Below are 24,980 nucleotides of genomic sequence, written 5' to 3' on the forward strand. Positions count from 1 at the left end.
TTTAATAACAGGACAGTTACCTGTCCTGGAGTCCAGCGATGTCGGCACCGCAGCTGATGTTTACATCATATGTCGGGTGCTGCCACTGCAGGTGAAGGAACCCGGAAGTGTAGCATTACTGCTTCATGCCAGGTCCCTACTAAGCATGCGTGAGGCACCGCTGCTCTTTGCTACTGGCCTAGCAACAGGGGGGGGGGGGAGAAGGTGCTGCAAACCCAGACTCCCCGAAGTGGGTCCCTCCTCCCCCCAAGACAGGTGCCAAATGTGGCACTGGAGGGGGGGGGGGCAGGAGAGAGGAGGAGGAGGAGACAAAAGAGTGGAAGTTCCACTTTTGGGTGGAACTCCGCTCTAAGTAGTGTAAGGCCGCGTACAGACGAGCAAACATGTACGATGAAACCGGTCTGCCGGACCGTTTTCACCGTACATGTCTGCCCGGGGATTTCTGTATGATGGCTGTACTCACCATCATACAGAAATCCACGCGTAAACAATACGCGGGGCGTGGCCGCGCCGATGACGCGCCGACGTGGGCGGCCCTGCCAGTTCAATGCTTCCACGCATGCGTCAAAGTCATTCGACGCATGCGAGGGATGGCGGGCGCTCGGACATGTACGGAAGGTCTGTACAGACGACCGAACATGTCCGAGCGGACAGGATTCCAGCGGGCTGTTTCTAAACAAGTTTGGAAATATTTGCCAGCTGGAAAAAGGCCCGGCGGGCAAATGTACGCTGGAATCCTGTCCGCTCGGGCCTACACACGACCGAACATGTCTGCTGAAACTGGTCCGCGGACCAGTTTCAGCAGACATGTTCGGTCGTGTGTACGGGGCCTTAGATGTATTATTTCTGGTTGGGTTGAGAATGTTTGTACCTGTAAGTAAATGATGTACAGAAGCATATACAGGAGTTTCCCGGGACAGGTCCACCCTTACCTGGTCGGAGAGGTTTATAAGACCGTTCTCCAGCTTCGTACAAAGGCCTCTTCCTCCACATCTGTTGCTTGGCACGCTGTAACAGTTCCGGATCTGGGACTGGAAGTCCTGAAATAAATAAAAAAAAATTTATGTCATAAGAGTGGGTCACGGATACATCTCTTTGCAGACAAAACGGTGCCAACCACAAACCAAAGAAAATGCCATCGGGGTTCGTTCACATCGGGGGGCGCTGTGGTAACACACAAGGAAAAACACATGTTACTGTAAACCAGGGGTGTCCAAACTTTTTTCAAAGAGGGCCAGATTTGATGAAGTGAACATGCGTGGGGGGCCGACTATTTTGCCCCGACATTCTTTGAACCATTAAAATTCGGTCTAAGTGTGTTCGTCCGAGCACCAATACACTGCCCAACAAGAATTCTCCCGCCTTTGTGGCGAAGAGATGAGCTCAGGTGTGTTATTTGGATATACCCTATATGTTTCTTTTGTTGCCCCAATGAATCCCAGAGCGCTGCTTAGGACTAAGGATGAGCTTGTTATTTGGATACACCGTATTTATCGGCGTATAACACGCACAGGCTTACCCTTGCCATGAATGCAGCCTTACCATTGCCATGAATGCGGTCTTACCATTGCAACCAATGCAGCCTCACATATGCCATAAATGCAGCCTCACATGTGCCATAAATGCAGCCTTACCATTGCCATCAGTGCAGCCTGATCGATGCCCATCTACAGCCTTGGAGGGCAGAGGGAGAAGGACGGGATGAGTGCCGACAGATTACAAACAGGAGAATCTCTTGTTTACACTGTGGTCTCTTTAGTACAAAGTCCCGCCTCCTATGATAGACAGAACAGTCGTCCAATGGCATCCCCGGAGACGGGACTTCCAATACAGACGCTGCTGAGTAAACAGGAGATTCTCTTCATGTAATCCGACGGCTCGTCCTGCCCACTCCCTGTCCCCTCCAAGGCAGCGCCGATAAATAAAGTATATATCTTTTGTGGCTCTGGGGGCCACAAATATATATATATCCAAATCCCCAGGGGGGGCATATTAAATCAACAGGGGGACCGCATTTGGCCCGCGGGCCGGACTTTGGACATGCCTGCTGTAAACGCACAGTGGCACACAAAGCCGACAGTAGAATATGACATCATTGGCTTGAAATAATGTCATTGTATTAAATGTGTAGACATTTGGGACAACCAAAAGCAGAGCAACATAGTATAACAGAGTAACAAAGTATAACAGAGTAACAAAGTAGAACAGAGTAACATAGTAGTAACAGAGTAACAAAGTATAACAGAGTAACAAAGTAGAACAGAGTAACATAGTAGAACAGCGTAACATAGTAGAACAGCGTAACATAGTAGAACAGAGTAACATAGTAGAACAGAGTAACATAGTAGAACAGAGTAACCTAGTATAACAGAGTAACCTAGTAGAACAGAGTAACATAGTAGAACAGAGTAACATAGTAGAACAGAGTAACATAGTAGAACAGAGTAACATAGTAGAACAGAGTAACATAGTATAGAGGTCTGGAAAGGGCCCTGTCCCTTACCCGATCGTGGCTGTGATCTCCTCTCTTTCTCCCAGAGGTGCGGGGAGCGGTGGCCATTGGTGCAGGGAGCAGCCTGGCGGTGCCTGGGAGTGGCGGCTCTGGTGTCGGCTTCACAGTGTACTGCAGGTCCGGACTGTGATCTCCTCTCATCCTCCTCCCGGAGGTGCGGGGAGCATCAGCTCCTCCATCTCCTACAGCGTACTGTTCCTCTTCCACCTAAGCGCTAGGCATCTCCAATAAGATCGCCTGACGCTTAGGCCAATCGGGAAACAGTTCTCACGACCTGCCTCCTGATTGGCAGGGAGGAACTTTAGTGTGAAAATAGTGAAAAATAATTCGCTATAGTCACACAACAGGGTGGGATCAGGACGCAGTGCTTTGCTCCCCGAGCCCACCCTTTTTTGAAGCCTATTAGAGCCTCTGGCTCTAATCATGCGCTTCAAAAATCCACCCCCCCCCAATTGGAATCCATGCACCCGATATGTATATCAGGGGGCGGGATGCATAGATAGGGGGGGGGGGAGGCGCCCATGTGCCCTCTATGGGAGGGGGAGGGGAGGGGAGGGGAGGCTGCAGCACTGGGAACCTGTTACATGTTCCACCCTTAAATTGGGTGGGACATACAAAGGTGAACTACTCCCTATAAAGAGGTCCGCCCCCCACCCCGGCAAAAACTAAAAGCCAGCAGCTACACATACTGCAGCTGCTGACATTTAATAATAGGACACTTACCTGTCCTGGAGTCCAGCGATGTCGGAACCGCAGCTGTTTCCATCAGGGGCGGCTGGTGCTCAAAATTTTTGGGGGGGCGCAAACAAAAAAAATAAAAATTGCAGCCTCACTGTGCCATCAATTGTCACCACTGTGCCATGCCATCAAACGCAGCCACTGTGCCATCAAACGCAGCCAATGTGCCCCTCAATTGTCGCCACTGTGCATGCCACTGTGCCCATTGTCACCACTGTGCCCTTTAATTGATGTCACTGTGCCCTTTGTCGCCTCTGTGCCCATTGTCGCCGCTGTGCCCTGTAAAATGCACTTACCTTTCTCCTTCCACGTCCCTCGATGTCTTCTCCCGCCCTCGATGACGCTTCAGCCAATCAGGTTACCGATAACCGGAATCGGTGAACCCGATTGGCTGAAACAGCCGTCAGCCTTATCCAAGGGACGCACCCCCCGTACGTTTGAGGATAAGACATCCGGGAGCCGAGGGGCTGTACTTGGAAAGCCTATCAGAGCCAGCGGCACTTCCGCACAGCAAACCAGCTGCCGTTATTCAGGTACCCGGCGCCCTATGTCCGGCTATCTGAATAGACCAGCGGCAGCTGGCCACAATAACATACATTCATGCAATGCATATTATTTGCGAGAGCCAGAGGGGGCGGCGCTGCATAAAGACATTCTTAATGTCTTAAAGGGCCCCCCCCTTTTTTTTAATGGCTACAGGAGGGGGGGGGGCGGCGTCCGGGCGCCCCCTATGGATGGGCCGCCACTGGTTTCCATCAACTGTCGGGTGCTGCTGCCATTGAGGGTAAGGGAACCCGTTAGTGTGGCAACATGGCTTCACGCCGGGTCCCTACTGTGCATGCGCGAGGCACCGCTGCGCTCTCCTACTGGCCCCGCGGAGGGGGGGGGGGGGGGAGGGAGGAGCCGAGCTGATGACATAATTCGCCCTGGCCCAGTCTCCCGGAAATGGGGACATGATACCTGTCAAAGGCTGGTATCCGCCCCCCTAACCCCTCCCCCCCTAAAAGATGCCAAATGTGGATGGGGGGGAGGAGACAAAAGAGTGGAAGTTCCACTTTTGGGTGGAACTCGGCTCTAAGTAGTGTTAAAAGTATTTTGATGTACAGAAGCATATACAGGAGTTTCCCGGGACAGGTCCACCCTTACCTGGTCGGAGAGGTTTATAAGACCGTTCTCCGGCTTCGTACAAAGGCCTCTTCCTCCACATCTGTTGCTTGGCACGCTGTAACAGTTCAGGTTCTGGGACTGGAAGTCCTGAAATAAAAAATAAAATAAAAATTGGACGTCATAAGAGTGGGTCACGGATACAGCTCTTTGCAGACAAAACGGTGCCAACCACAAACCAAAGAGAATGCCATCAGGGTTTGTTCACATCCACCGCTGTGGCAACACAAAAGGCAAAACGCATGTTACTGCAACACACAGCGGCGCACCAAGCCAACTGTTAAATGTGGTGTCATTCATTTACAAGAGCACCCCATCCATCTATAGAACACACCAGCGTTATAAATCTACACTGCGTACCGTGTGCGCGGCAGAAAATAAAAATCTTTTTTTGTAAACTTTTCTAGGAGTCCATTGAGGGACACAGGAATTTAGCAATTCTTAGATATTTGGGTTATACTGTTGCCTTCAGGAGGTTTGGACATTGGCAAATAAAAAAAAAAGCATTAAGCCAACCCCCGTATAACTCCGCCTCCTAGAATCATGCCTTATTTTTATGAGCAAGCAGTACATAAGGCCAATAGCAAAAAGGGGCGGGGCCTGGTAAAAAATATTTTTCCTGGAGTCCATTTAGGTAAAGTACAAATATCTTAAAATGTTCTTTATCATCCATTGAGGGACACAGCAAATGTAGTAAATGTGTAGACATTTGGGACAACCAAAAGCAGTCTGAGATGTGGGCAACAGCCACTGAGAGATCCAATGGATGCGGAAATTATACAAGGAGTGCAATGCCTAAACTAAGGCGTGAAGAAAAATATGGGAAATTGGCAAATAAAAAATATAATCAAAAAAAATAATACCTTTTAATAGCCAGGAGCTTAGGTGGAACCCTCAGGTTCAGGAAGGAGGGCGGTCCATAAATGAAGGATGTACTTAGAGAAGTACCGTATTTATCGGGGTATTGCACGCTCCGGCGTATAGCGCACACCCCTAAAGTGGACCCGCAATTCCTGTAAAAAAAAACATTTTAGTACTTACAGTTTTGGTGTCTTGCGCGGCGTCCATCGGCGGCCTCGTCGCGTCCGTCTGCGGCTTCGGTGATGTCCTCCTCGTCGGGTCCGGCGTCCATCTGCGGTGTCCTCCCCGCTCGATCCCCGCTTCCCGCGCTGAGTTTGAACTACTGCGCCGGCATATACCGAGCGCAGTACACTCGTGTATGGTCGGGCAGGCTCGGCTCCTCTCGCGGTCACGTCCTGTGCATCCTGTACGTCTAGGACGTGACTGCGAGAGGAGCCGAGCCTGCCCGACTATACACGAGTGTACTGTGCTCGGTATATGCCTGCGCAGTAGTTCAAACTCGGCGCGGGAAAGCGGGTATCGGCGTATATCGCGCACCCACGATTTTGCCCTGAATTTCAGGGCAAAAAACGTGCGCGGTATACGCCGATAAATACGGTACTTGCTCTGGTGTCCATTCTCCTCACAGCGTACTGCAGGTCCGGGCTGTGATCTCCTCTCCTCCGGAGGTGCGGGAGCGGTGGCTCTGGTGTCCGCTCTTCCTCACAGCGTACTGCAGGTCCGGGCTGTGATCTCCTCTCCTCCGGAGGTGCGGGAGCGGTGGCTCTGGTGTCCGCTCTTCCTCACAGCGTACTGCAGGTCCGGGCTGTGATCTCCTCTCCTCCGGAGGTGCGGGAGCGGTGGCTCTGGTGTCCGCTCTTCCTCACAGTGTACTGCAGGGTCCGGGCTGTGATCTCCTCTCCTCCGGAGGTGCGGGAGCGGTGGCTCTGGTGTCCGCTCTTCCTCACAGCGTACTGCAGGTCCGGGCTGTGATCTCCTCTCCTCCCGGAGGTGTGGGGAGCGGTGGCTCTGGTGTCCGCTCCTCCTCACAGTGTACTGTAGGTCCGGGCTGTGATCTCCTCTCCTCCGGAGGTGCGGGAAGCGGTGGCTCTGGTGTCCGCTCCTCCTCACAGCGTACTGCAGGTCCAGGCTGTGATCTCCTCTCCTCCGGAGGTGCGGGAGCGGTGGCTCTGGTGTCCGCTCCTCCTCACAGTGTACTGTAGGTCCAGGCTGTGATCTCCTCTCCTCCCGGAGGTGCGGGGAGCGGTGGCTCTGGTGTCCGCTCCTCCTCACAGTGTACTGTAGGTCCAGGCTGTGATCTCCTCTCCTCCGGAGGTGCAGGGAGCGGTGGCTCTGGTGTCCGCTCCTCCTCACAGTGTACTGCAGGTCCAGGCTGTGATCTCCTCTCCTCCGGAGGTGCGGGAGCGGTGGCTCTGGTGTCCGCTCCTCCTCACAGTGTACTGTAGGTCCAGGCTGTGATCTCCTCTCCTCCCGGAGGTGCGGGGAGCGGTGGCTCTGGTGTCCGCTCCTCCTCACAGCGTACTGCAGGTCCAGGCTGTGATCTCCTCCTTCTCCGGAGGTGCGGGAGCGGTGGCTCTGGTGTCCGCTCCTCCTCACAGCGTACTGCAGGTCCAGGCTGTGATCTCCTCTCCTCCGGAGGTGCGGGAGCGGTGGCTCTGGTGTCCGCTCCTCCTCACAGTGTACTGTAGGTCCAGGCTGTGATCTCCTCTCCTCCGGAGGTGCGGGAGCGGTGGCTCTGGTGTCCGCTCCTCCTCACAGCGTACTGCAGGTCCAGGCTGTGATCTCCTCTCCTCCCGGAGGTGCGGGAGCGGTGGCTCTGGTGTCCGCTCCTCCTCACAGTGTACTGTAGGTCCAGGCTGTGATCTCCTCTCCTCCCGGAGGTGCGGGGAGCGGTGGCTCTGGTGTCCGCTCCTCCTCACAGCGTACTGCAGGTCCAGGCTGTGATCTCCTCCTTCTCCGGAGGTGCGGGGAGCGGTGGCTCTGGTGTCCGCTCCTCCTCACAGTGTACTGTAGGTCCAGGCTGTGATCTCCTCTCCTCCCCGCTATAGTCACACACCAGGATGGGATCAGGACGCAGTGCACCGATCCATGGTCCTGCCGTGATTGCGGGCAATCGCGGGTGCCCGGCGGACATCGCGGGCACGCGCACTGGGTCCCATGCAATGCGGCGGGGGAGCGAGCATGCCCCCTAGTCGCCCGGGAATGCAAGGACGTCATATGATGTCCACTCTGAGGGAGGGAGGGTTCCCGCCGACGTAAGGGAACGTCGGCAGGAAAGTGTTGGAAAAAAAAAAAAAAAATACTGTATTTTAATTGGTTTGTGTGAAAGTTATAGCATCTACAAAACTATGGTATATATCCTGCAATTATTGCAGGATATAGACACTATACTCGAATGGCATTGGATAGAAGAAGGTCCTGGACTGCCGCACTCCTTAACCCCTTCCATACAGGGCATTTTCACCCCCTTCCTGCCCAGACCAATTTTTAGTTTTCAGCGCTGTTGCACTTTGAATAACAATTGCGTGGTCATGCAACACTGTACCCAAACGAAATCTTTATGTTTTTTTCCCCCTACAAATAGAGCTTTCGTTTGGTGGTATTTGATCATCTCTGCGTTTTTTATTTTTTGCGCTATAAACAAAAGAAGAGCGACAATTTTTTAAAAAAAAAACAATATTTTTTACTTTATTTAATAAATATCACAATTTAAAAAAAAAAAAAAAAAAAACATTTTTTCCTCAGTTTAGGCCGATACGTATTCTTCTACATATTTTTGGTAGAAAAAAAAAAAAAAAAAAAAAAAAAAAAAAAAAAAAAATCGCAATAATCGTATATTGGTGGTTTGCGCAAAAGTTCCAGGGCCAGATTCACAGATGAAATATGCCGGCGTATCTACTGATACGCCGGCGTATTTTCAAATTTCCCGCGTCGTATCTTTAGTTTGAATCCTCAAACAAAGATACAACGGCATTTGGGTAAGATCAGACAGGCTTACGGCTTCGTACGCCTTCGGATCGTATGTGCAATACTTCGGCGCCCGCTGGGTGGAGTTTGCGTCGTTTTCCGCGTCGGGTATGCAAATTACCCGTTTACGGCGATCCACAAAGCTACGCGCGCTCGTCGCATTCTCTTACGTCGGCTTTTCCCGTCGTAAAGTTACGGCTGCTATTTCAATGGCTTATATTTAGACTAGCCATGTTAAAGTATGGCCGTCGTTTCCCGCGTCAAATTTTTTTTTTTTTTTGCGCAAGTCGTCCGGGAATAGGAAAGGACATAACGCACGTCGCCGTTCAAAAAATTACGTTGGTGCGACGTCATTTCGCGCAAAGCACGGCGGGAAATTACAAAACGGAGCATGCGCAGTACGTTCGGCACGGGAACGCGCCCAATTTAAATGATACACGCCCCATTTGAATTAGGCGGGCTTGACCTGGACGGATTTACGCTACGCCACTGCAAGTTTACAGGCAAGTGCTATGTGAATCAAGCACTTGCGCTGAAAACTTGTGGCGGTGTAACGTAAATGGGATACATTACGCCGCCGGAATTGTACATGAATCTGGCCCATAGCGTCTACAAAATAGGTGATAGATTTATGGCATTTTTATTTTATTAAATTTTACTAGTATTGGCGGCGATTTGCGATTTTTTACTGTGACCGTGACATTGCGTCGAACACATCGGACACTTTTGACACGTTTTTGGGACCATTCACATTTATACAGCTATTAATGCTATAAATATGTATTGATTACTGTGTAAATGTAACTGGCAGGGAAGGGGTTAACCACTAGGGGGTGTTGAAGGGGTTAATATGTTCCCTAAGGCGTGTTCTAACTGTAGGGGGGAGGGGACTTTCAAGGGGAGGAGACCGATGTGTGTTCCTCTGTACTGGGAACAAACATTGGTCTCCTCACCGCTGACAGGAGGTGGATCTGTGTGTTTACACACACAGATCCACACTCCTGCCGTGATTACCAGCAATCGCGGGCACCTGGCGGCAATCGCGGCCGCCGGGCACCCGCGCCGGGGCACGAGCGCTGCTGCGGCTCGTGCGCCCTAGATCGCCGGGAACACAGGACGTCATATGACGTCCACCCGGATCGGCGAGGGGTTTCTGCCGCCGTCATTTCCCTATGACGCGGTATGGAAGCGGTTAAAACCATGTCTTTATTTGTACAAATAAAATCCAAAAACAACCAAAGCAATACAGTCAAAACGTGGTGAACAGCAAGAAAAAGGCAAGAAAAAGGTGGCGGACATGTTTCACATCATGTGACGCTTACTCATAGCCATACTCGAATGGCAGTGATCAGTAACTCAGTGTGACCGATAGTGTGGCGTGTAATCTGGCACTAACAGACACTGGCTGGGAGGGTCACTAATTTACACCAACGTCGCTAGTGACACCAATACAGTGAATGGGAAGGGGTTAACAGCTAGGGTTTAGCTGTGTGCCCAACACGTGTAATGTGTGCTGCTTTTACTTTCCAATCTGGTTGTGTTTTTCTCCCTGCTTTTCAGGGAGAAGAAACAGCCAGATCACTGTTCCCATGTACACACAGAGCACGGTTTGTACGTAAACACAGGACTCTCACATACATGTGTGTGACTGTACCTGCCACCCGATTGTAGTATAGTAGTAAAGTAGTAAAGGCCCAGTAACAAAGTTAAAGTACAAGAGGAACAAAAGAGATACTACTGGCTAACAATAAGATAACAGCATTGCCCAATGTCTTGCACATCCTTCCTCTAGAGCAGGGGGTCTCCAAACGATGGCCCTCCAGTCCAGTTGTTCAAGAACTACAATCCCCATCATGCCTAGTCATGTCTGTGAATGTCAGAGTTTTACAATGCCTCATGGGAGGTGTAGTTCTGCAACAGCTGGAGGGCCGTAGTTTGGAGACCCTTGCTCTAGAGCAGTGGTCTCCAAACTGCGGCCCGGGGGTCACATGCAGCCCTTTGCTAGCCTTTATTCGGCCCTTGGGGGTACTATTCCTCCCACTGACATCAACAAGGGGGCACTATTTCTTCCACTGATACCAATGATGGGATACTATTCCTCATACTAATAGGGGCACTACTCCTACTACTGAACACGAACCCTGAGGCCCTATTTATTCACACTGATGCTGGGCTCGGGACATTTTCTGCCCAAGCTGACTGTAACGAGACCCTTGCTCCCTCGCTTCCGCTCTCCCGACACTCCTCTGCTACTATTGAGTCAGCTTGCAGATCGCAACGTCTGATGGTTCGGTCATCCAAGGCTCCGGGATCCGAACTACAGCTATGTGCCGTTAGGAATCCATTAGAACAAACACCAGGCAGGCTGTATGTAAGTTCAAACAGGAAGACCTTTATTGGAAGTACACAACACACTTTTATACAGAATTTGGAACATCCCGCCCCCAACAACCGCTTTCCTATTGGTCCATTGTAAAGTACATGTAGTCCTCCTTCAGGTCCTCCTTAGCCATGCAAATGAGGACTTGAAAATGAGTCAGCAGGGATTGGTCCGATAGCTTGATTAGAAAAACTGCTATGTGTAATGAGACAGAAGCCCCAGGGGGCAATCAATGAACACAATAGCCAGACACAGAACAATGGAGCCGTCTGGAGCCTCAAGACAGGGCAGAAGACCCCCCACTGTGTAACAGATTTCAAGGAGGAACACTTCTGCATTCCAAGGTCCATGACAATACTTCCCCTGGGAAACAGTCCAACAGCCACAGTGGGACCCCGAACGGGTCAACTCGAGGATGTTGGAAAAGTAGTCTTAAGGCTCCAGGTCTGTCTGCCGGGATAACCCATCCGCCTTCCTGTTTTGAGGCCCTGGCCCATAATCGGAAGGCAAGAGGCTTGCATTCAGTCCTCTCCAAAAGCCTCTGTCCTGGCTAGGTCTGTCACACATCTCCCCCTTTGGCAGGAGACCAACACAGGAGGAGACCCCAATGCCGGTACCCACACAGAACCCCAAATAAATTGCCCCAAACAGAGCATTACTCACCCAGCCAACCTCTGCCTCTCTCAGAGAGCACGCCCGCCGCTGGGGAGAAGCCTGGACTGGCCCCTCTCCCCGGAGTCACCTCAGCCGCTGGAGAGAAGACAGGGCGACCGGGCCCAGTTCACCATGCTGTTGGGGATCTGGGCCAACTGCCCCCCATCCCTGGGGCACACAAGTGGAGACTGAAGTCCCATCCACTTGTGGTAGGTAAAAATCCCCCAGTGCTTGCAAAGCAAGGCTGACATCCTCCTGTCTCAGTGATTCAGCTGGGAGTAAAAGCCCTACAACCTCAGCTTGTTGCTGGAGAGAGGGGCCAACTGCCCCGGCTCGCCACAGTTGCCTCCGGTGCCGGGCAGAGACCGGTAGCACTCTGCCCTGTTGCCAGTACTTGAGCTGGCGATGCATAATCCATAACATCTTCTGGAAAGTTCATTAAGTCCATACATTCTGCAATCCGTGGCTGGGGAGATGAGCCAACTGCCCCAGCACCCCGGAACTCCACATCATCCACCTCGGCCCCAGGGATGGCAATCTTCAGATCCTCCACCGCCGATTCATCAGCCAGGATTTCAGAGCCGTCAGCCGACATTTCCTGATAGTCCCAGGCAAAGGGAGCCCCACCCTGCTGCTGAGCAGAGTCTAGCAGCTGTCTGTAGGCGATCTCCAGCTCCTCTTGTCGCTCTCATTCTCTCTCTTGTCGCTCATCCTGCAGCTGGACCACAATCCGGCCCTCCTAAAGTCTGAAGGCCAATAAACTGGCCCTTTGTTTGAAAAGTTTGGAGACCCTTGCTCTAGAGCACCACCAAAACACCCGGACAACAGTGATATCACCCTCATCATGTGACCAGTGCCTGGGTCTAGTGACTGCATTATGACTGTGCACTGCATTATGGGAAGAGATCTCATGCTCCCCCATAGGTGGAAGCAGAGGCGGCTCTAGGCTTTGTGAGGCCTTACTCAAAACTTAGACATGAGGCCCCACTCATGTGCCCCATGTACCAGTCTGCAGTCCCTGTCTGTGGGAAGGTGTGTATGTGATGCTCAGTACGGTACCTTCCATGCCAGTGCCAGCCGGGCAGGTGTGGAGCAACCGGGTGAGCGGCGGGGGCTGAAGGAGCAGTCCCAGCTGCCTTAGGGCCCCACATGGACATGCTGCCTGCACGTCTTGTGGAGATGGCACCTGGAGCCAGGTGCCGTCATCCGGACACTGCCGCCACCTAGAGGCCTTTGCTGTCCCGTACCTGCTGCCACCAGACCAGACGCTCCATGAGGAGTCAGCTATTAGCCAGTACCCGATTGGTTGTCAGTCAGCCCCTGGGCCACAGAGTCCCAGGAGTGGTAGCGTGAACCACCGGCACTGTAATCGGTGTTTGATCACAGGCAAATTAGGTGGCTGTGAGGCCCCTGTGAGTGCGAGGCCTTAGGCGACCGCCTAATTTAGAGAGCTGCCTCTGGGTGGAAGCATCAGGCATTTTTCAGTTCTTTACAAAAAAAAAAAAGGGAGGGACCCTATACAGAACAAGCGTTTCACTTTGAAAAAATTGAATTTACCATTGACCCTACAGCACAGGTGTCAAACACAAGGCCCGCGGGCCGAATCCGGCCCATTTCATGTGGCCCTCGCACCTCTCCTGCAGCTGCAGGAGAGCTCCAGCTCTCCTCTGGTCCTCCTCCAGACCGCTACTCTCTGCTTTCAAGCTTCTTCCAAGCAGCAGCATAAGAAAAGGGGGGTGCACTGTGATGTAAGGGAGGGTGGGGGACTCAACTTCTGATGGTGGGGGGGGCTCTCTTGACATCCAATGTAAGGGGGAGGGGATGCGCTGGACATCTAATCTTACAGATACAACCGGCCCTTATGAGGGCAATCATAATGCTGATGCGGCCCGCGATGGAAATGGAGTTTGACACGGCTGCCCTACAGCTAAGAAAAACTTCTAAACTACTACAGATCTCCTCTAATACTAAAGATGTAGTCAGTGCTCTGGTCTCGATTATGTTATGGCGCATGCGTGTGTTGTGATGGGTACAGCAATAGCATAAAGTGAATGAACTTTTGGCCCCTGTGTGTCCATCATAGAAAGAGATCATTACCCAGGGACTGTAAACTTGCATAGTTTTCATTCATGACTTCCATGTATAGTTGCAGCTGCCCAGAGTCCAATTTCCGCCATTCCTCCTCCGTCATGTACACAGCGACATCATTGAACGTCACATGCATCTAGAAAAGAAGAAGAAGAAAGCCAATCAGTCCGAGAATCGCACACATTTCTATACTAAAAGATGAAAGGTTTTGGCTGAGAACTGCTATCCAGAAAATAGTGCAGCTACGCAAAGTTCAGAAAGTCCCTTAAAAATATCTCTACAAGGAGTGAGGCCATTAGGGGTCAATCATCCATTACGGCCCCCGCCTCACTCACAGTGGGGCCAATAGATGCGGGTCAGGTAGCTCATTAAGTGCTGCTGCACAGTTTTGGGCAAGGACACCCCTCCATTCATTGGGAACACGGCTGTGCCAGAAAACAGCCACAGGTTCCCTTTAATGAATCCATACTGTATGCTCCTCCCCAACACCTCTGCATAAACTAGGCAGCTGCACCGAAGAAGCTTTACAACATATAGGCAGCACAGTGGTTAGCACTTCTGCTTTAGTGGCACAGTGGTTAGCACTTCTGCTTTACAGGGGCACAGTGGTTAGCACTTTCTGCTTTACAAAACTAGGGTCATCAGTTTGAAGCCTAACCATGATGCTATCTGCGTGGAGTTTTCATGTTCCCTCTGTGCTTGTGTGGATTTCTTCCCACACTCCAGAGGCATGACGGTAAGTTAATTGGCACCTATATACATGGTACACACACACACTATAACCCTATGTGTATGTATTCAGGCATGCAAGACCAGAACCTTAGACTAAGCTTATTGTACGTAGGCATGGAAGACCAGAACCTTAGACTAAGCTTCTTGCATGTAGGCATGGAAGACCAGAACCTTAGACTAAGCTTCTTGTATGCAGGCATGGAAGACCAGAACCTTAGACTAAGCTACCAAGCTTCTTGTATGTATGTAGGCAGGCATAGAAGACCAGAACCATAGACTAAGCTTCTTGTATGCAGGCATGGAAGACCAGAACCTTAGACTAAGCTACCAAGCTTCTTGTATGTATGTAGGCAGGCATAGAAGACCAGAACCATAGACTAAGCTTCTTGTATGTAGGCATGGAAGACCAGAACCTTAGGACTAAGCTTCTTGCATGTAGGCATGGAAAAACAGAACACCTTAGACTAAGCTTCTTGTATGCAGGCATGGTAGACCAGAACCTTAGACCAAGCATTTTGCATGTAGGCAGGCATGAAAGACCAGAACCTTAGACCAAGCATCTTGCATGTAGGCAGGCATGAAAGACCAGAACCTTAGACCAAGCATCTTGCATGTAGGCAGGCATGAAAGACCAGAACCTTAGACTTATGCCCCGTACACACGAAATTCCATCGGAGTAAAAGAGAACATGTTCTCTATCGAAACTCTGACGGGAAATACCTTGGAAAAAAGACCGATGGGGCATACACATGGTCGGAATTTACAATGGAAAAAGTCCGTCTGACTTTTTCCATCGGAAATTCCGATCGTGTGTACGGGCTTAAGCTTCCTGCATGAAGGCATTGAAGACCAGAACCTTAGACTAAGCTTCTTGTATGCAGGCATGGAAGACCAGAACCATAGACTAAGCTTCTTGTATGTATGTAGACATGGAATACCAGAACCATAGACTAAGCTTCCTGCATGAAGGCATTGAAGACCAGAACCTTAGACTAAGCTTCTTGTATGCAGGCATGGAAGACCAGAGCCTTAGACCAAGCTTCTTGAAGGTAGGGACTGATGTAAATTTACAATGTATGTAAAGCGCCATGAAAATGGTCGGCACTATATAAATACTGGTAATAAACATTTCCAACAGGAATATGTACAAGCAACGTCGGCAAGGTATGAAGTATTTCTGATGTCCACACTCCTGGTGGAAAAGCCCAACACAACAAAACAATGAATACAATTTTACACAGCCATAACAAAAAAGTGTCATACATGACACGGTATTAGTACCCATCTCCTGTACATTATGTTTTTATGATTTTAGGAATGTTGAACCTATGAACCCAATGCATCCCAAACAACCCCGTCATGGACTCAGACACCACCCTCTCTCCAGGGTCCTAAAAAGTGTCCCAGGCTTTGGGGGGTCTACTTGTATAGTTTATAAATATCAGTTCTTCTCCTCCTATTACAGGCAGTCCCAGAGTTACGAACCCAATAAGGACTGTAGGTTTGTTCAGAAGTCAAAGTCGTTCGAAAGTCGCAACACTGCATTCGTAAGTGTAACTTCCGCCTGTGCATGGATGTGGGATGTTCCAGGCGTTTGTTATGTTATCTGGGGCTCTTCTGGCCATGAAGTACTGCAGTGTGGGATGTGTCCGGAGGTGCTTCGTAAGTATCTAGGACATGGGTGCCCAACCAGTGCCCCGGGGGCCACATGTGGCCCGCAGAGCCCTCTGATGTGGCCCTCTACCTCCTGTTTTGGGATAGCAGGTTGGCAAGCTCAGATGACGGTTTGCCGACCATCATCCCAGAGCAGCAGTTTTGTGAATTAAGCCACTGGTAGAGGAATCAAGCACTGAGCCATAGACTTCTGTTATTACCTGTGGGTTTGTTGCGCTTCCAGAAAGTGCGCTTTCAGAAAGTGCGCCGCAGGTGCACTTCGCTGCACCTACGGTTTGGGCAAATCGCAGTGCATCAGTGTGAAAGCAGCCTTAGCCCCTTTTCACATGATCGGTCCGACCCAATCAGACTTAATATTCACCTCTATGGAGCAGCAGATGTAAACAGACTTGTGTCTGTTTACACCCGCCTACCTAAAAAAAAAAATATAGAAAGGGATCTGCCCCCTTCCATCTGGGCTAATGAGACCTGTCATCCTCCCGCTCCGCTGATTGTGGCCCGCGACCAGTTACCAATTCGCTTAAGTGGCCCTCGCTCTTCAAAAGGTTGGGCACCCCTGATCTAGGACCAGCATGGAGCACAAGTGGCCGGCATTTGAGGCCGTTCGTAAGTAGTAGTCGTTTGTAACTCTAGTGATCGTAACTCGGGGACTGCCCGTATTCAAAGCAAACCAAAAAATAAATAAACTAAAAACAACCAATGGAGAGATTTGACGGAAAGGAAAAAGTAAAGCACAACGGCTTCGCAGCATTAGGAAGCAGAGTTCAATGTAATGAACAAATATGACTGCCAACCGCGTACATACTGTATTTATTTCCAAATGATTGAAAACCAAAGTATTAAATTAATATATTGATAATTCCATGTATAATTAAGAAAATGATATCAACTTGGTCTCAAAAATTATATTAGGTTACCTTTAAGCTCTGGAAGGTGCAAGAGGAGACTATGCTTCTGTTGTCCTTCCTTTCCGGGACATGCTCCAGCTATGAACGTGGTCGGGTTTTATAGCCGGACGGGCGCAAAGATATAACAGATGTTACACAGCGGATATCTCGTCAAGACTGACCATATCTTATCTAGAAGAGTCAGGATCACTACCTTGCGTTATCTAGAAGAGTCAGGATCACTACCTCCTGTTATCTAGAAGAGTCAGGATCACTACCTCCTGTTATCTAGAAGAGTCAGAATCACTACCTTCCATTATCTAGAAGAGTCAGGATCACTACCTTCCGTTATCTAGAAGAGTCAGGATCACTACCTTCCGTTATCTAGAAGAGTCAGGATCACTACCTCCTGTTATCTAGAAGAGTCAGGATCACTACCTCCTGTTATCTAAAAGAGTCAGGATCACTATCTTGCGTTATCTAGAAGAGTCAGGATCACTACCTTGCGTTATCTAGAAGAGTCAGGATCACTACCTCCTGTTATCTAGAAGAGTCAGGATCACTACCTCCTGTTATCTAGAAGAGTCAGAATCACTACCTTCCGTTATCTAGAAGAGTCAGGATCACTACCTTCCGTTATCTAGAAGAGTCAGGATCACTACCTCCTGTTATCTAGAAGAGTCAGGATCACTACCTCCTGTTATCTAAAAGAGTCAGGATCACTATCTTGCGTTATCTAGAAGAGTCAGGATCACTACCTTGCGTTATCTAGAAGAGTCAGGATCACTACCTCCTGTTATCTAGAAGAGTCAGGATCACTACCTCCTGTTATCTAGAAGAGTCAGAATCACTACCTTCCGTTATCTAGAAGAGTCAGGATCACTACCTTCCGTTATCTAGAAGAGTCAGGATCACTACCTCCTGTTATCTAGAAGAGTCAGGATCACTACCTCCTGTTATCTAGAAGAGTCAGGATCACTACCTCCTGTTATCTAGAAGAGTCAGGATCACTACCTCCTGTTATCTAGAAGAGTCAGGATCACTACCTTCCGTTATCTAGAAGAGTCAGGATCACTACCTCCTGTTATCTAGAAGAGTCAGGATCACTACCTCCTGTTATCTAGAAGAGTCAGGATCACTACCTCCTGTTATCTAGAAGAGTCAGGATCACTACCTCCTGTTATCTAGAAGAGTCAGGATCACTACCTTGCGTTATCTAGAAGAGTCAGGATCACTACCTCCTGTTATCTAGAAGAGTCAGGATCACTACCTCCTGTTATCTAGAAGAGTCAGGATCACTACCTCCTGTTATCTAGAAGAGTCAGGATCACTACCTCCTGTTATCTAGAAGAGTCAGGATCACTACCTCCTGTTATCTAGAAGAGTCAGGATCACTACCTCCTGTTATCTAGAAGAGTCAGGATCACTACCTCCTGTTATCTAGAAGAGTCAGGATCACTACCTCCTGTTATCTAGAAGAGTCAGGATCACTACCTCCTGTTATCTAGAAGAGTCAGGATCACTACCTTGCGTTATCTAGAAGAGTCAGGATCACTACCTCCTGTTATCTAGAAGAGTCAGGATCACTACCTCCTGTTATCTAGAAGAGTCAGGATCACTACCTCCTGTTATCTAGAAGAGTCAGGATCACTACCTCCTGTTATCTAGAAGAGTCAGGATCACTACCTCCTGTTATCTAGAAGAGTCAGGATCACTACCTTCCGTTATCTAGAAGAGTCAGGATCACTACCTTCCGTTATCTAGAAGAGTCAGGATCACTACCTTCCGTTATCTAGAAGAGTCAGGATCACTACCTCCTGTTATCTAGAAGAGTCAGGATCACTACCTTCCGTTATCTAGAAGAGTCAGGATCACTACCTTCCGTTATCTAGAAGAGTCAGGATCACTACCTTCCGTTATCTAGAAGAGTCAGGAATGGATCACGACCTTCCGTTTAGGGGGGCAACCAACGATTATTTTCATAATCGATTATTTGGCCGATTAGTTGTTTCAATTAATCTGTTAATAACTTTTTTTAAATTAAAAAAAAAAAAAAAAAAAAAAAAGTGATTTTGCAGCAAATTGCGCAAAACACACCTATTGAACCAAAAAACAAAAATAGCACAGTTTTGCAAAAAAAATAAGTCCTTGCCCTTTCAAAATACGCAACAGCTGAAAATGCACCCCTCGGCTTATACTCGAGCCAGTGTACCCGAAGGGCTGCGAGCGTCCATTTTTCAAAAGTAGCGGCTTCCCCCTGGTCCCGTTTCGTGATAATCGGTAGCGGAACACAGAGTCAAACGCCTATCACGGAGGTCCTCTCATCCTTGGACTCAGTTTCCCAGCAGACACTGGCCCAGATTCAGATAGGAGTTACGACAGCGTATCTCCGGATACGCCGTCGTAACTCTGAGTGTGCGGGGGTCGTATCAATGCGCCCGATTCGTAGAAATCAGTTACGCATAGATTTCCCTAAGATCCGACCGGCGTAAGTCTCTTACACCGTCGTATCTTAGGCTGCATATTTACGCTGGCCGCTAGGTGGCGCTTCCGTAGATTTACGCGAGTAAAATGCAAATTAGGTAGATACACTGATTCAGAAACGTAGGTCCGCCCGGCGCATTTTTTTACGTCGTTTGCGTAAGGCTTTTTCCGGCGTAAAGTTACCCCTCATAAAGCAGGGGTAAGTCATGTTAGGTATGGACGTCGGAAACGTCCATTTTTACGTCGTTTGCGTAAGTCGTTCGCAAATAGAGCTGTACGTAAGTTACGTTCACATCGAAAGCATTGACAGTTTGCGGCGTAATTTGGAGCATGCGCACTTGGAAACGTTCACGGACGGCGCATGCGAGGTTCGTAAAAAACGTCAAATACGTGGGGTCACAAGTAATTTGAACAAAACACGCCCACATCATCCACATTTGAATTAGGCGGGCTTACGCCGACACATTTACACTACGCCGCAACTTAGGGAGCAAGTTCTTTCTGAATACGGAACTTGCGCCCTAAGTGACGGCGGCGTAATGTATCTGAGATACGTTACGCCCGCCGATAGATACGCAATTGTATCTGAATCCGGGCCACTGTGTTCAGTGTTCCGCCTGTCACGGACGTGTCCGAGGACGAAAGAAGGTCCGTGATTGGCGGAACACTGAACTCTGTTCTGTAATATTATTCTTCACCTGATATTGTTCTTAGCGCCTTTGCCACTTGATATTGTTTGTACACTCATGTATTGAATGAAGGAAATGAGTGCCCAAATCTGACAGAAGCACAGTGAGGCGTGCAAATGGGCACAGTGAGGCTGCAGATGGGCATTGTTGACCCTCTTTTCCGCTTACAGTATACCTCGAGTCAATACGTTTTCCCATTTTTTTGTGGTAAAATTGGGTGCTTCGGCTTATACTCGAGTATATACGGTAATTGAATATGAAAATGGTAATCGATAGGGTTGTCCCGATCAGGGCTTTTTTTCTCAGAGAATAGGTACAGGAACTCTTCCCTTCCGAGTCAACCCCTTGATTCCACCCCTACCCACCTCTGAGCACCGTTCCCTGGTTCCAACCCTACCCACCTCTGAGCACCTTTCCCTGGTTCCACCGTTACCCACCTCTGAGCACCGTTCCCTGGTTCCACCGTTACCCACCTCTGAGCACCGTTCCCTGGTTCCAACCCTACCCACCTCTGAGAACCTTTCCCTGGTTCCACCGCTACCCACCTCTGAGCACCGTTCCCTGGTTCCAACCCTACCCACCTCTGAGCACCTTTCCCTGGTTCCACCGTTACCCACCTCTGAGCACCGTTCCCTGGTTCCAACCCTACCCACCTCTGAGCACCTTTCCCTGGTTCCACCGCTACCCACCTCTGAGCACCGTTCCCTGGTTCCAACCCTACCCACCTCTGAGCACCTTTCCCTGGTTCCACCGCTACCCACCTCTGAGCACCGTTCCCTGGTTCCACCGCTACCCACCTCTGAGCACCGTTCCCTGGTTCCAACCCTACCCACCTCTGAGCACCGTTCCCTGGTTCCAACCCTACCCACCTCTGAGCACCTTTCCCTGGTTCCAACCCTACCCACCTCTGAGCACCTTTCCCTGGTTCCACCGCTAGCCACCTCTGAGCAACGTTCCCTGGTTCCACCCCTTACCAACCTCCCAGTACCACCCCTTTTAGAGAATGCAGAACCAAGTATAATTTTGTGGTGCTAAGTATTTTGTATGGAATTTGTTAATGATAACAAGAAAGGCAGTAAAATAGATTTAGCAGCAAAGGACACCCCAGCGACAATAGGTCCACCCCAACAACGATGGACTCCCAACAGCCAGTATTAATAGACCCTGCAGCAGCCAGCAACAATAGACCCCTCTTTCAACAGATACCTTTCAGCAACGATTGACCCCCTGCAACATAAGACCCACCCCCATTCCCCAGCAGCAACAGAGGACCTCCCAAGCAGCAATAGACCCCCTTCCCCCAGCAAAAATAGATCTCCTCCAGCTGCAAAAGATTCCCCAGCAGCCAGCATCAATAGACCCTCCAGCACACCCCTGCATCCCTTGTCATTACATACATTCAGTTCTGGAGGTGCCGGAACTGCGTTCCCCCACGTTCCTGCTGAAAAAAAGCCCTGGTCCCGATACCACTTTTTTAGGACCGAGTACAAGTACCGATACTTTTTTCCCCCCATGTACCAGCCAATTACCAATACTTTTTTTTTTTAAAAGTGTCCCCAAATGCAGCCAAGTGTCCCCAAATGCAGTCCAATCCTGGGACGGGTGATCTGATTGATGGAAAAGTCATGGAGGGGAGGCACGGGTGGGGGATATCAGGAGAGATCGTTACTCTAAAACATGGACACATTAGAAGAGGTTTGTGTAGTCCAAAGTGGGCAAGGCCCTACTGGAGATCGGTTATAGAAATTGAACGTGCCCCAACCTTACCCTACCGTCTTGCCAACGCCAGCATAACACCCCCCCCCCCCCTACGTCTTCTCTCTTTCTGTTTAAAAGAGAAACATGGGGGGTATTCTACCCGCATGTAGACTATAGCACTCAGGGAAGCTGTGTAGAGGTGAAGAGATGCTCCTGGCTCAAATTGTGTTATAATTCCGAGGTTTAACCACTTAAGGACCGCCTCATGTACATATACGTCAGCAGAATGGCACAAGCAGGCACATCAACGTATATATACGTGCCCTGCTTGACGTGGGTCGGGGGTCCGATCGGGACCCCCCCGTACATGCGGCGTTCCCTGTGGCTTCAGGAGCGATCCGGGACGACGGCGCGGCTATTCGTTTATAGCCGCTCCGTCGCCATCGCTCCCCGGAGCTGAAGAACGGGGAGACCCGTGTGTAAACACGGCTTCCCCGTGCTTCACTGTGTCGGCGCATCGATCGCGTCATTCCCTTTATAGGGAAGACACGATCGATGACGTCATTCCTACAGCCACACCCCCCTACACTAGTAAACACACACAAAGTAAACCCTAACTCCTACAGCGCCCCCTGTGGTTAACTCCCAAACTGCAACTGTCATTTTCACAATAAAGAATGCAATTTAAATGCATTTTTTGCTGTGAAAATGACAATTGTCCCAAAAATGTGTCAAAATTGTCCGAAGTGTCCGCCATAATGTCGCAGTCAGGGAAAAAATCGCTGATCGCCGCCATTAGTAGTAAAAATAAATAAATAAATAAAAATGCAAAAAAACTATCCCCTATTTTGTAAACACTATAAATTTTGCGCAAACCAACCGATAAACGATTATTGCGATTTTTTTTACCAAAAACAGGTAGAAGAATACGTATCGGCCTAAACTGAGGAAAAAAAAATGTTATATATGTTTTTGGGGGATATTTATTATAGCAAAAAGTAAAAAATATTGCATTTTTTTCAAAATTGTCGCTCTATTTTTGTTTATAGCGCAAAAAATAGGTGATCAAATACCACCAAAAGAAAGCTCTATTTGTGGGGAAAAAAAGACGCCAATTTTGTTTGGGGGCCACGTCGCACGACCGTGCAATTGTCTGTTAAAGCGACGCAGTCCCGAACTGTAAAAACCCCTTGGGTCTTTAGGCAGCATTTTGGTCCGGGGCTTAAGTGGTTAATGTGGTCACTAGAGTTAGGCGATTGGTTCGGCCGGAGCATGAGTTCAGGCCGAACATTGGGTGTTCCCCGAACAGGGCAAAATTAGCAGGGTGTCCACCTGCAGAACACCCTGCAATGCACAGTGCATTCTGCGCCCCGATTGGGCAAAGCTTTGCTCAATCAGGGTGCAGTAAAAGGTGGTTATTAAGGAGCGGGGCAGCCATGGTATCCATAATAACCAAGGAGTAATCAGCTGCCAAAGGGTTACCCTGCTGATGGCTGAAGAAAAAAAAAAAAAAAATTTAACCACTTAAGCCCCGGACCATTTTGTTGCTAAATGCCCAGGCCAGGTTTTGCGATTCGGCACTGCCTCGCTTTAACAGACAATTGTGCGGTCGTGCGACGTGGCTCCCAAACAAAATTGGCGTCCTTTTTTCCCCACAAATAGAGCTTTCTTTTGGTGGTATTTGATCACCTCTGCGGTTTTTATTTTTTGCGCTATAAACAAAAATAGAGCGACAATTTTGAAAAAAATTCAATATTTTTTACTTTTTGCTATAATAAATATCCCCCAAAAACATATATAACAATTTTTTTTTCCTCAGTTTAGGCCGATACGTATTCTTCTACCTATTTTTGGTAAAAAAAAAAAAAAAAAAAAAAAAAAAAAATCGCAATAGGCGTTTATCGGTTGGTTTGCGCAACATTTATAGCGTTTACAAAATAGGGGATAGTTTTATTGCATTTTTATTTTTTTTACTATTAATGGCGGCGATCAGTGATTTTTTTCATGACTGCGACATTATGGCGGACACATCGGACAATTTTGACACATTTTTGGGACCATTGTAATTTTCACAGCGAAAAGTGCTATTAAAATGCACCGATTACTGTGAAAATGACAATGCAGTGAAGGAGTTAACCAGTAGCGTGGTTAGTGTGAACTCATGTGTGTTTCTAACTCTAGGGGGGGGGGCGTGGCTGGACGTGTGACATCAGTGACCGTCATTCCCTATATCAGGGAACAGACGATCACTGACATTGCCACAGTGAAGAACGGGGAAGGTGTGCTTACACTCACCTCTCCCCGTTCTTCAGCTCATGTGACCGATCGCGGGACACTGGCGGCGATCGGGTCCGCAGGTCCGGTCACGGAGTTTCGGACGGGTCACGTGCGCGTGCCGCAACCCACGGCTGGGCTCTTAAAAGGGGCGTATATATACGTCCCTGTGCCCAGCGGTGCCATTCTGCCGACGTATATTGTCGTGTGGCGGTCCTTAAGTTGTAAATGAAAAAAAAAATTCACCTTAATGCAATCTATGCATTAAGGTGAAAAAAGATATGGTGTTGCCGGCCCCCCCGAGCCCCCGTTTTACTTACCTGACCCGTCAAAAGTCCTGCGCGGTCCCGAGATCCTCTTGGCCGCTCAGCCTGGCCGCTGATTGGCTAGAGCAGATGGATTGAGAGCAGCACAGCCATTGGCTGGCGCTGCGGTCAATCACATCCAGCGACGCACCGAGGGGTGGGGCTGAGTGATACAGTGAGCGGCAATGGCTTCTTTGCTGTATCACGGGAGAGCGCCCGCAATTACTCACCACCATGCGAGCGCTCGCATGACTGTGGTCAGTAATTGCGGGAAAGACCAGAGAAAGCCGCCGAGGGACCCCAGAAGACGTGGATCGGGGCCACTCTGTGCAAAACGAACTGCACAGTGGAGGTAAGTATAACATGTTTGTTATTTTAACCACTTAAGGACCGGACCAATATGCTGCTAAATGACCCAAGGGGTTTTTACAATTCGGCACTGCGTCGCTTTAACAGACAATTGCGCGGTCGTGCGACGTGGCTCCCAAACAAAATTGGCGTCCTTTTTTTCCCCACAAATAGAGCTTTCTTTTGGTGGTATTTGATCACCTCTGCGTTTTTTATTTTTTGCGCTATAAACAAAAATAGAGCGACAATTTTGAAAAAAATGCAATATTTTTTTCTTTTTGTTATAATATATATCCCCCAAAAATATAAAAAAAAAAATTTTCCTCAGTTTAGGCCGATACGTATTCTTCTACCTATTTTTGGCAAAAAAAAAAAATCGCAATAAGCGTTTATCGATTGGTTTGCGCAAAATTTATAGCATTTACAAAATAGGGGATAGTTTTAATATTTTTTTTTTTTTTACTACTAATGGCGGCGATCAGCGTTTTTTTTCGTGACTGCGACATTATGGCGGACACTTCGGAC

At 49.1% G+C, this 24,980-nt stretch overlaps 1 protein-coding gene across 4 annotated transcripts in view; it reads right to left on the reverse strand.

The window, feature by feature from the left end:
• The window catches only part of LOC120941710 (zinc finger protein 569-like), a 120,557-nt gene that overhangs the window by 20,112 nt on the left and 75,465 nt on the right, over positions 1–24,980 (reverse strand). For all 4 annotated transcript variants that reach the window (XM_040355303.1, XM_040355301.1, XM_040355302.1 and 1 more), the window contains exons 2-4: positions 13,374–13,500; positions 4,397–4,504; positions 933–1,040 (exon numbers count right to left, since the gene is read on the reverse strand). In XM_040355303.1, the coding sequence (XP_040211237.1) occupies positions 933–1,040; positions 4,397–4,504; positions 13,374–13,500 (343 nt within the window). The remainder of the gene's footprint in view (positions 1–932; positions 1,041–4,396; positions 4,505–13,373; positions 13,501–24,980) is intronic.

This window comes from Rana temporaria, chromosome 5 (genome assembly GCF_905171775.1).
Source record: "Rana temporaria chromosome 5, aRanTem1.1, whole genome shotgun sequence".
Taxonomy (NCBI): domain Eukaryota; kingdom Metazoa; phylum Chordata; class Amphibia; order Anura; family Ranidae; genus Rana; species Rana temporaria.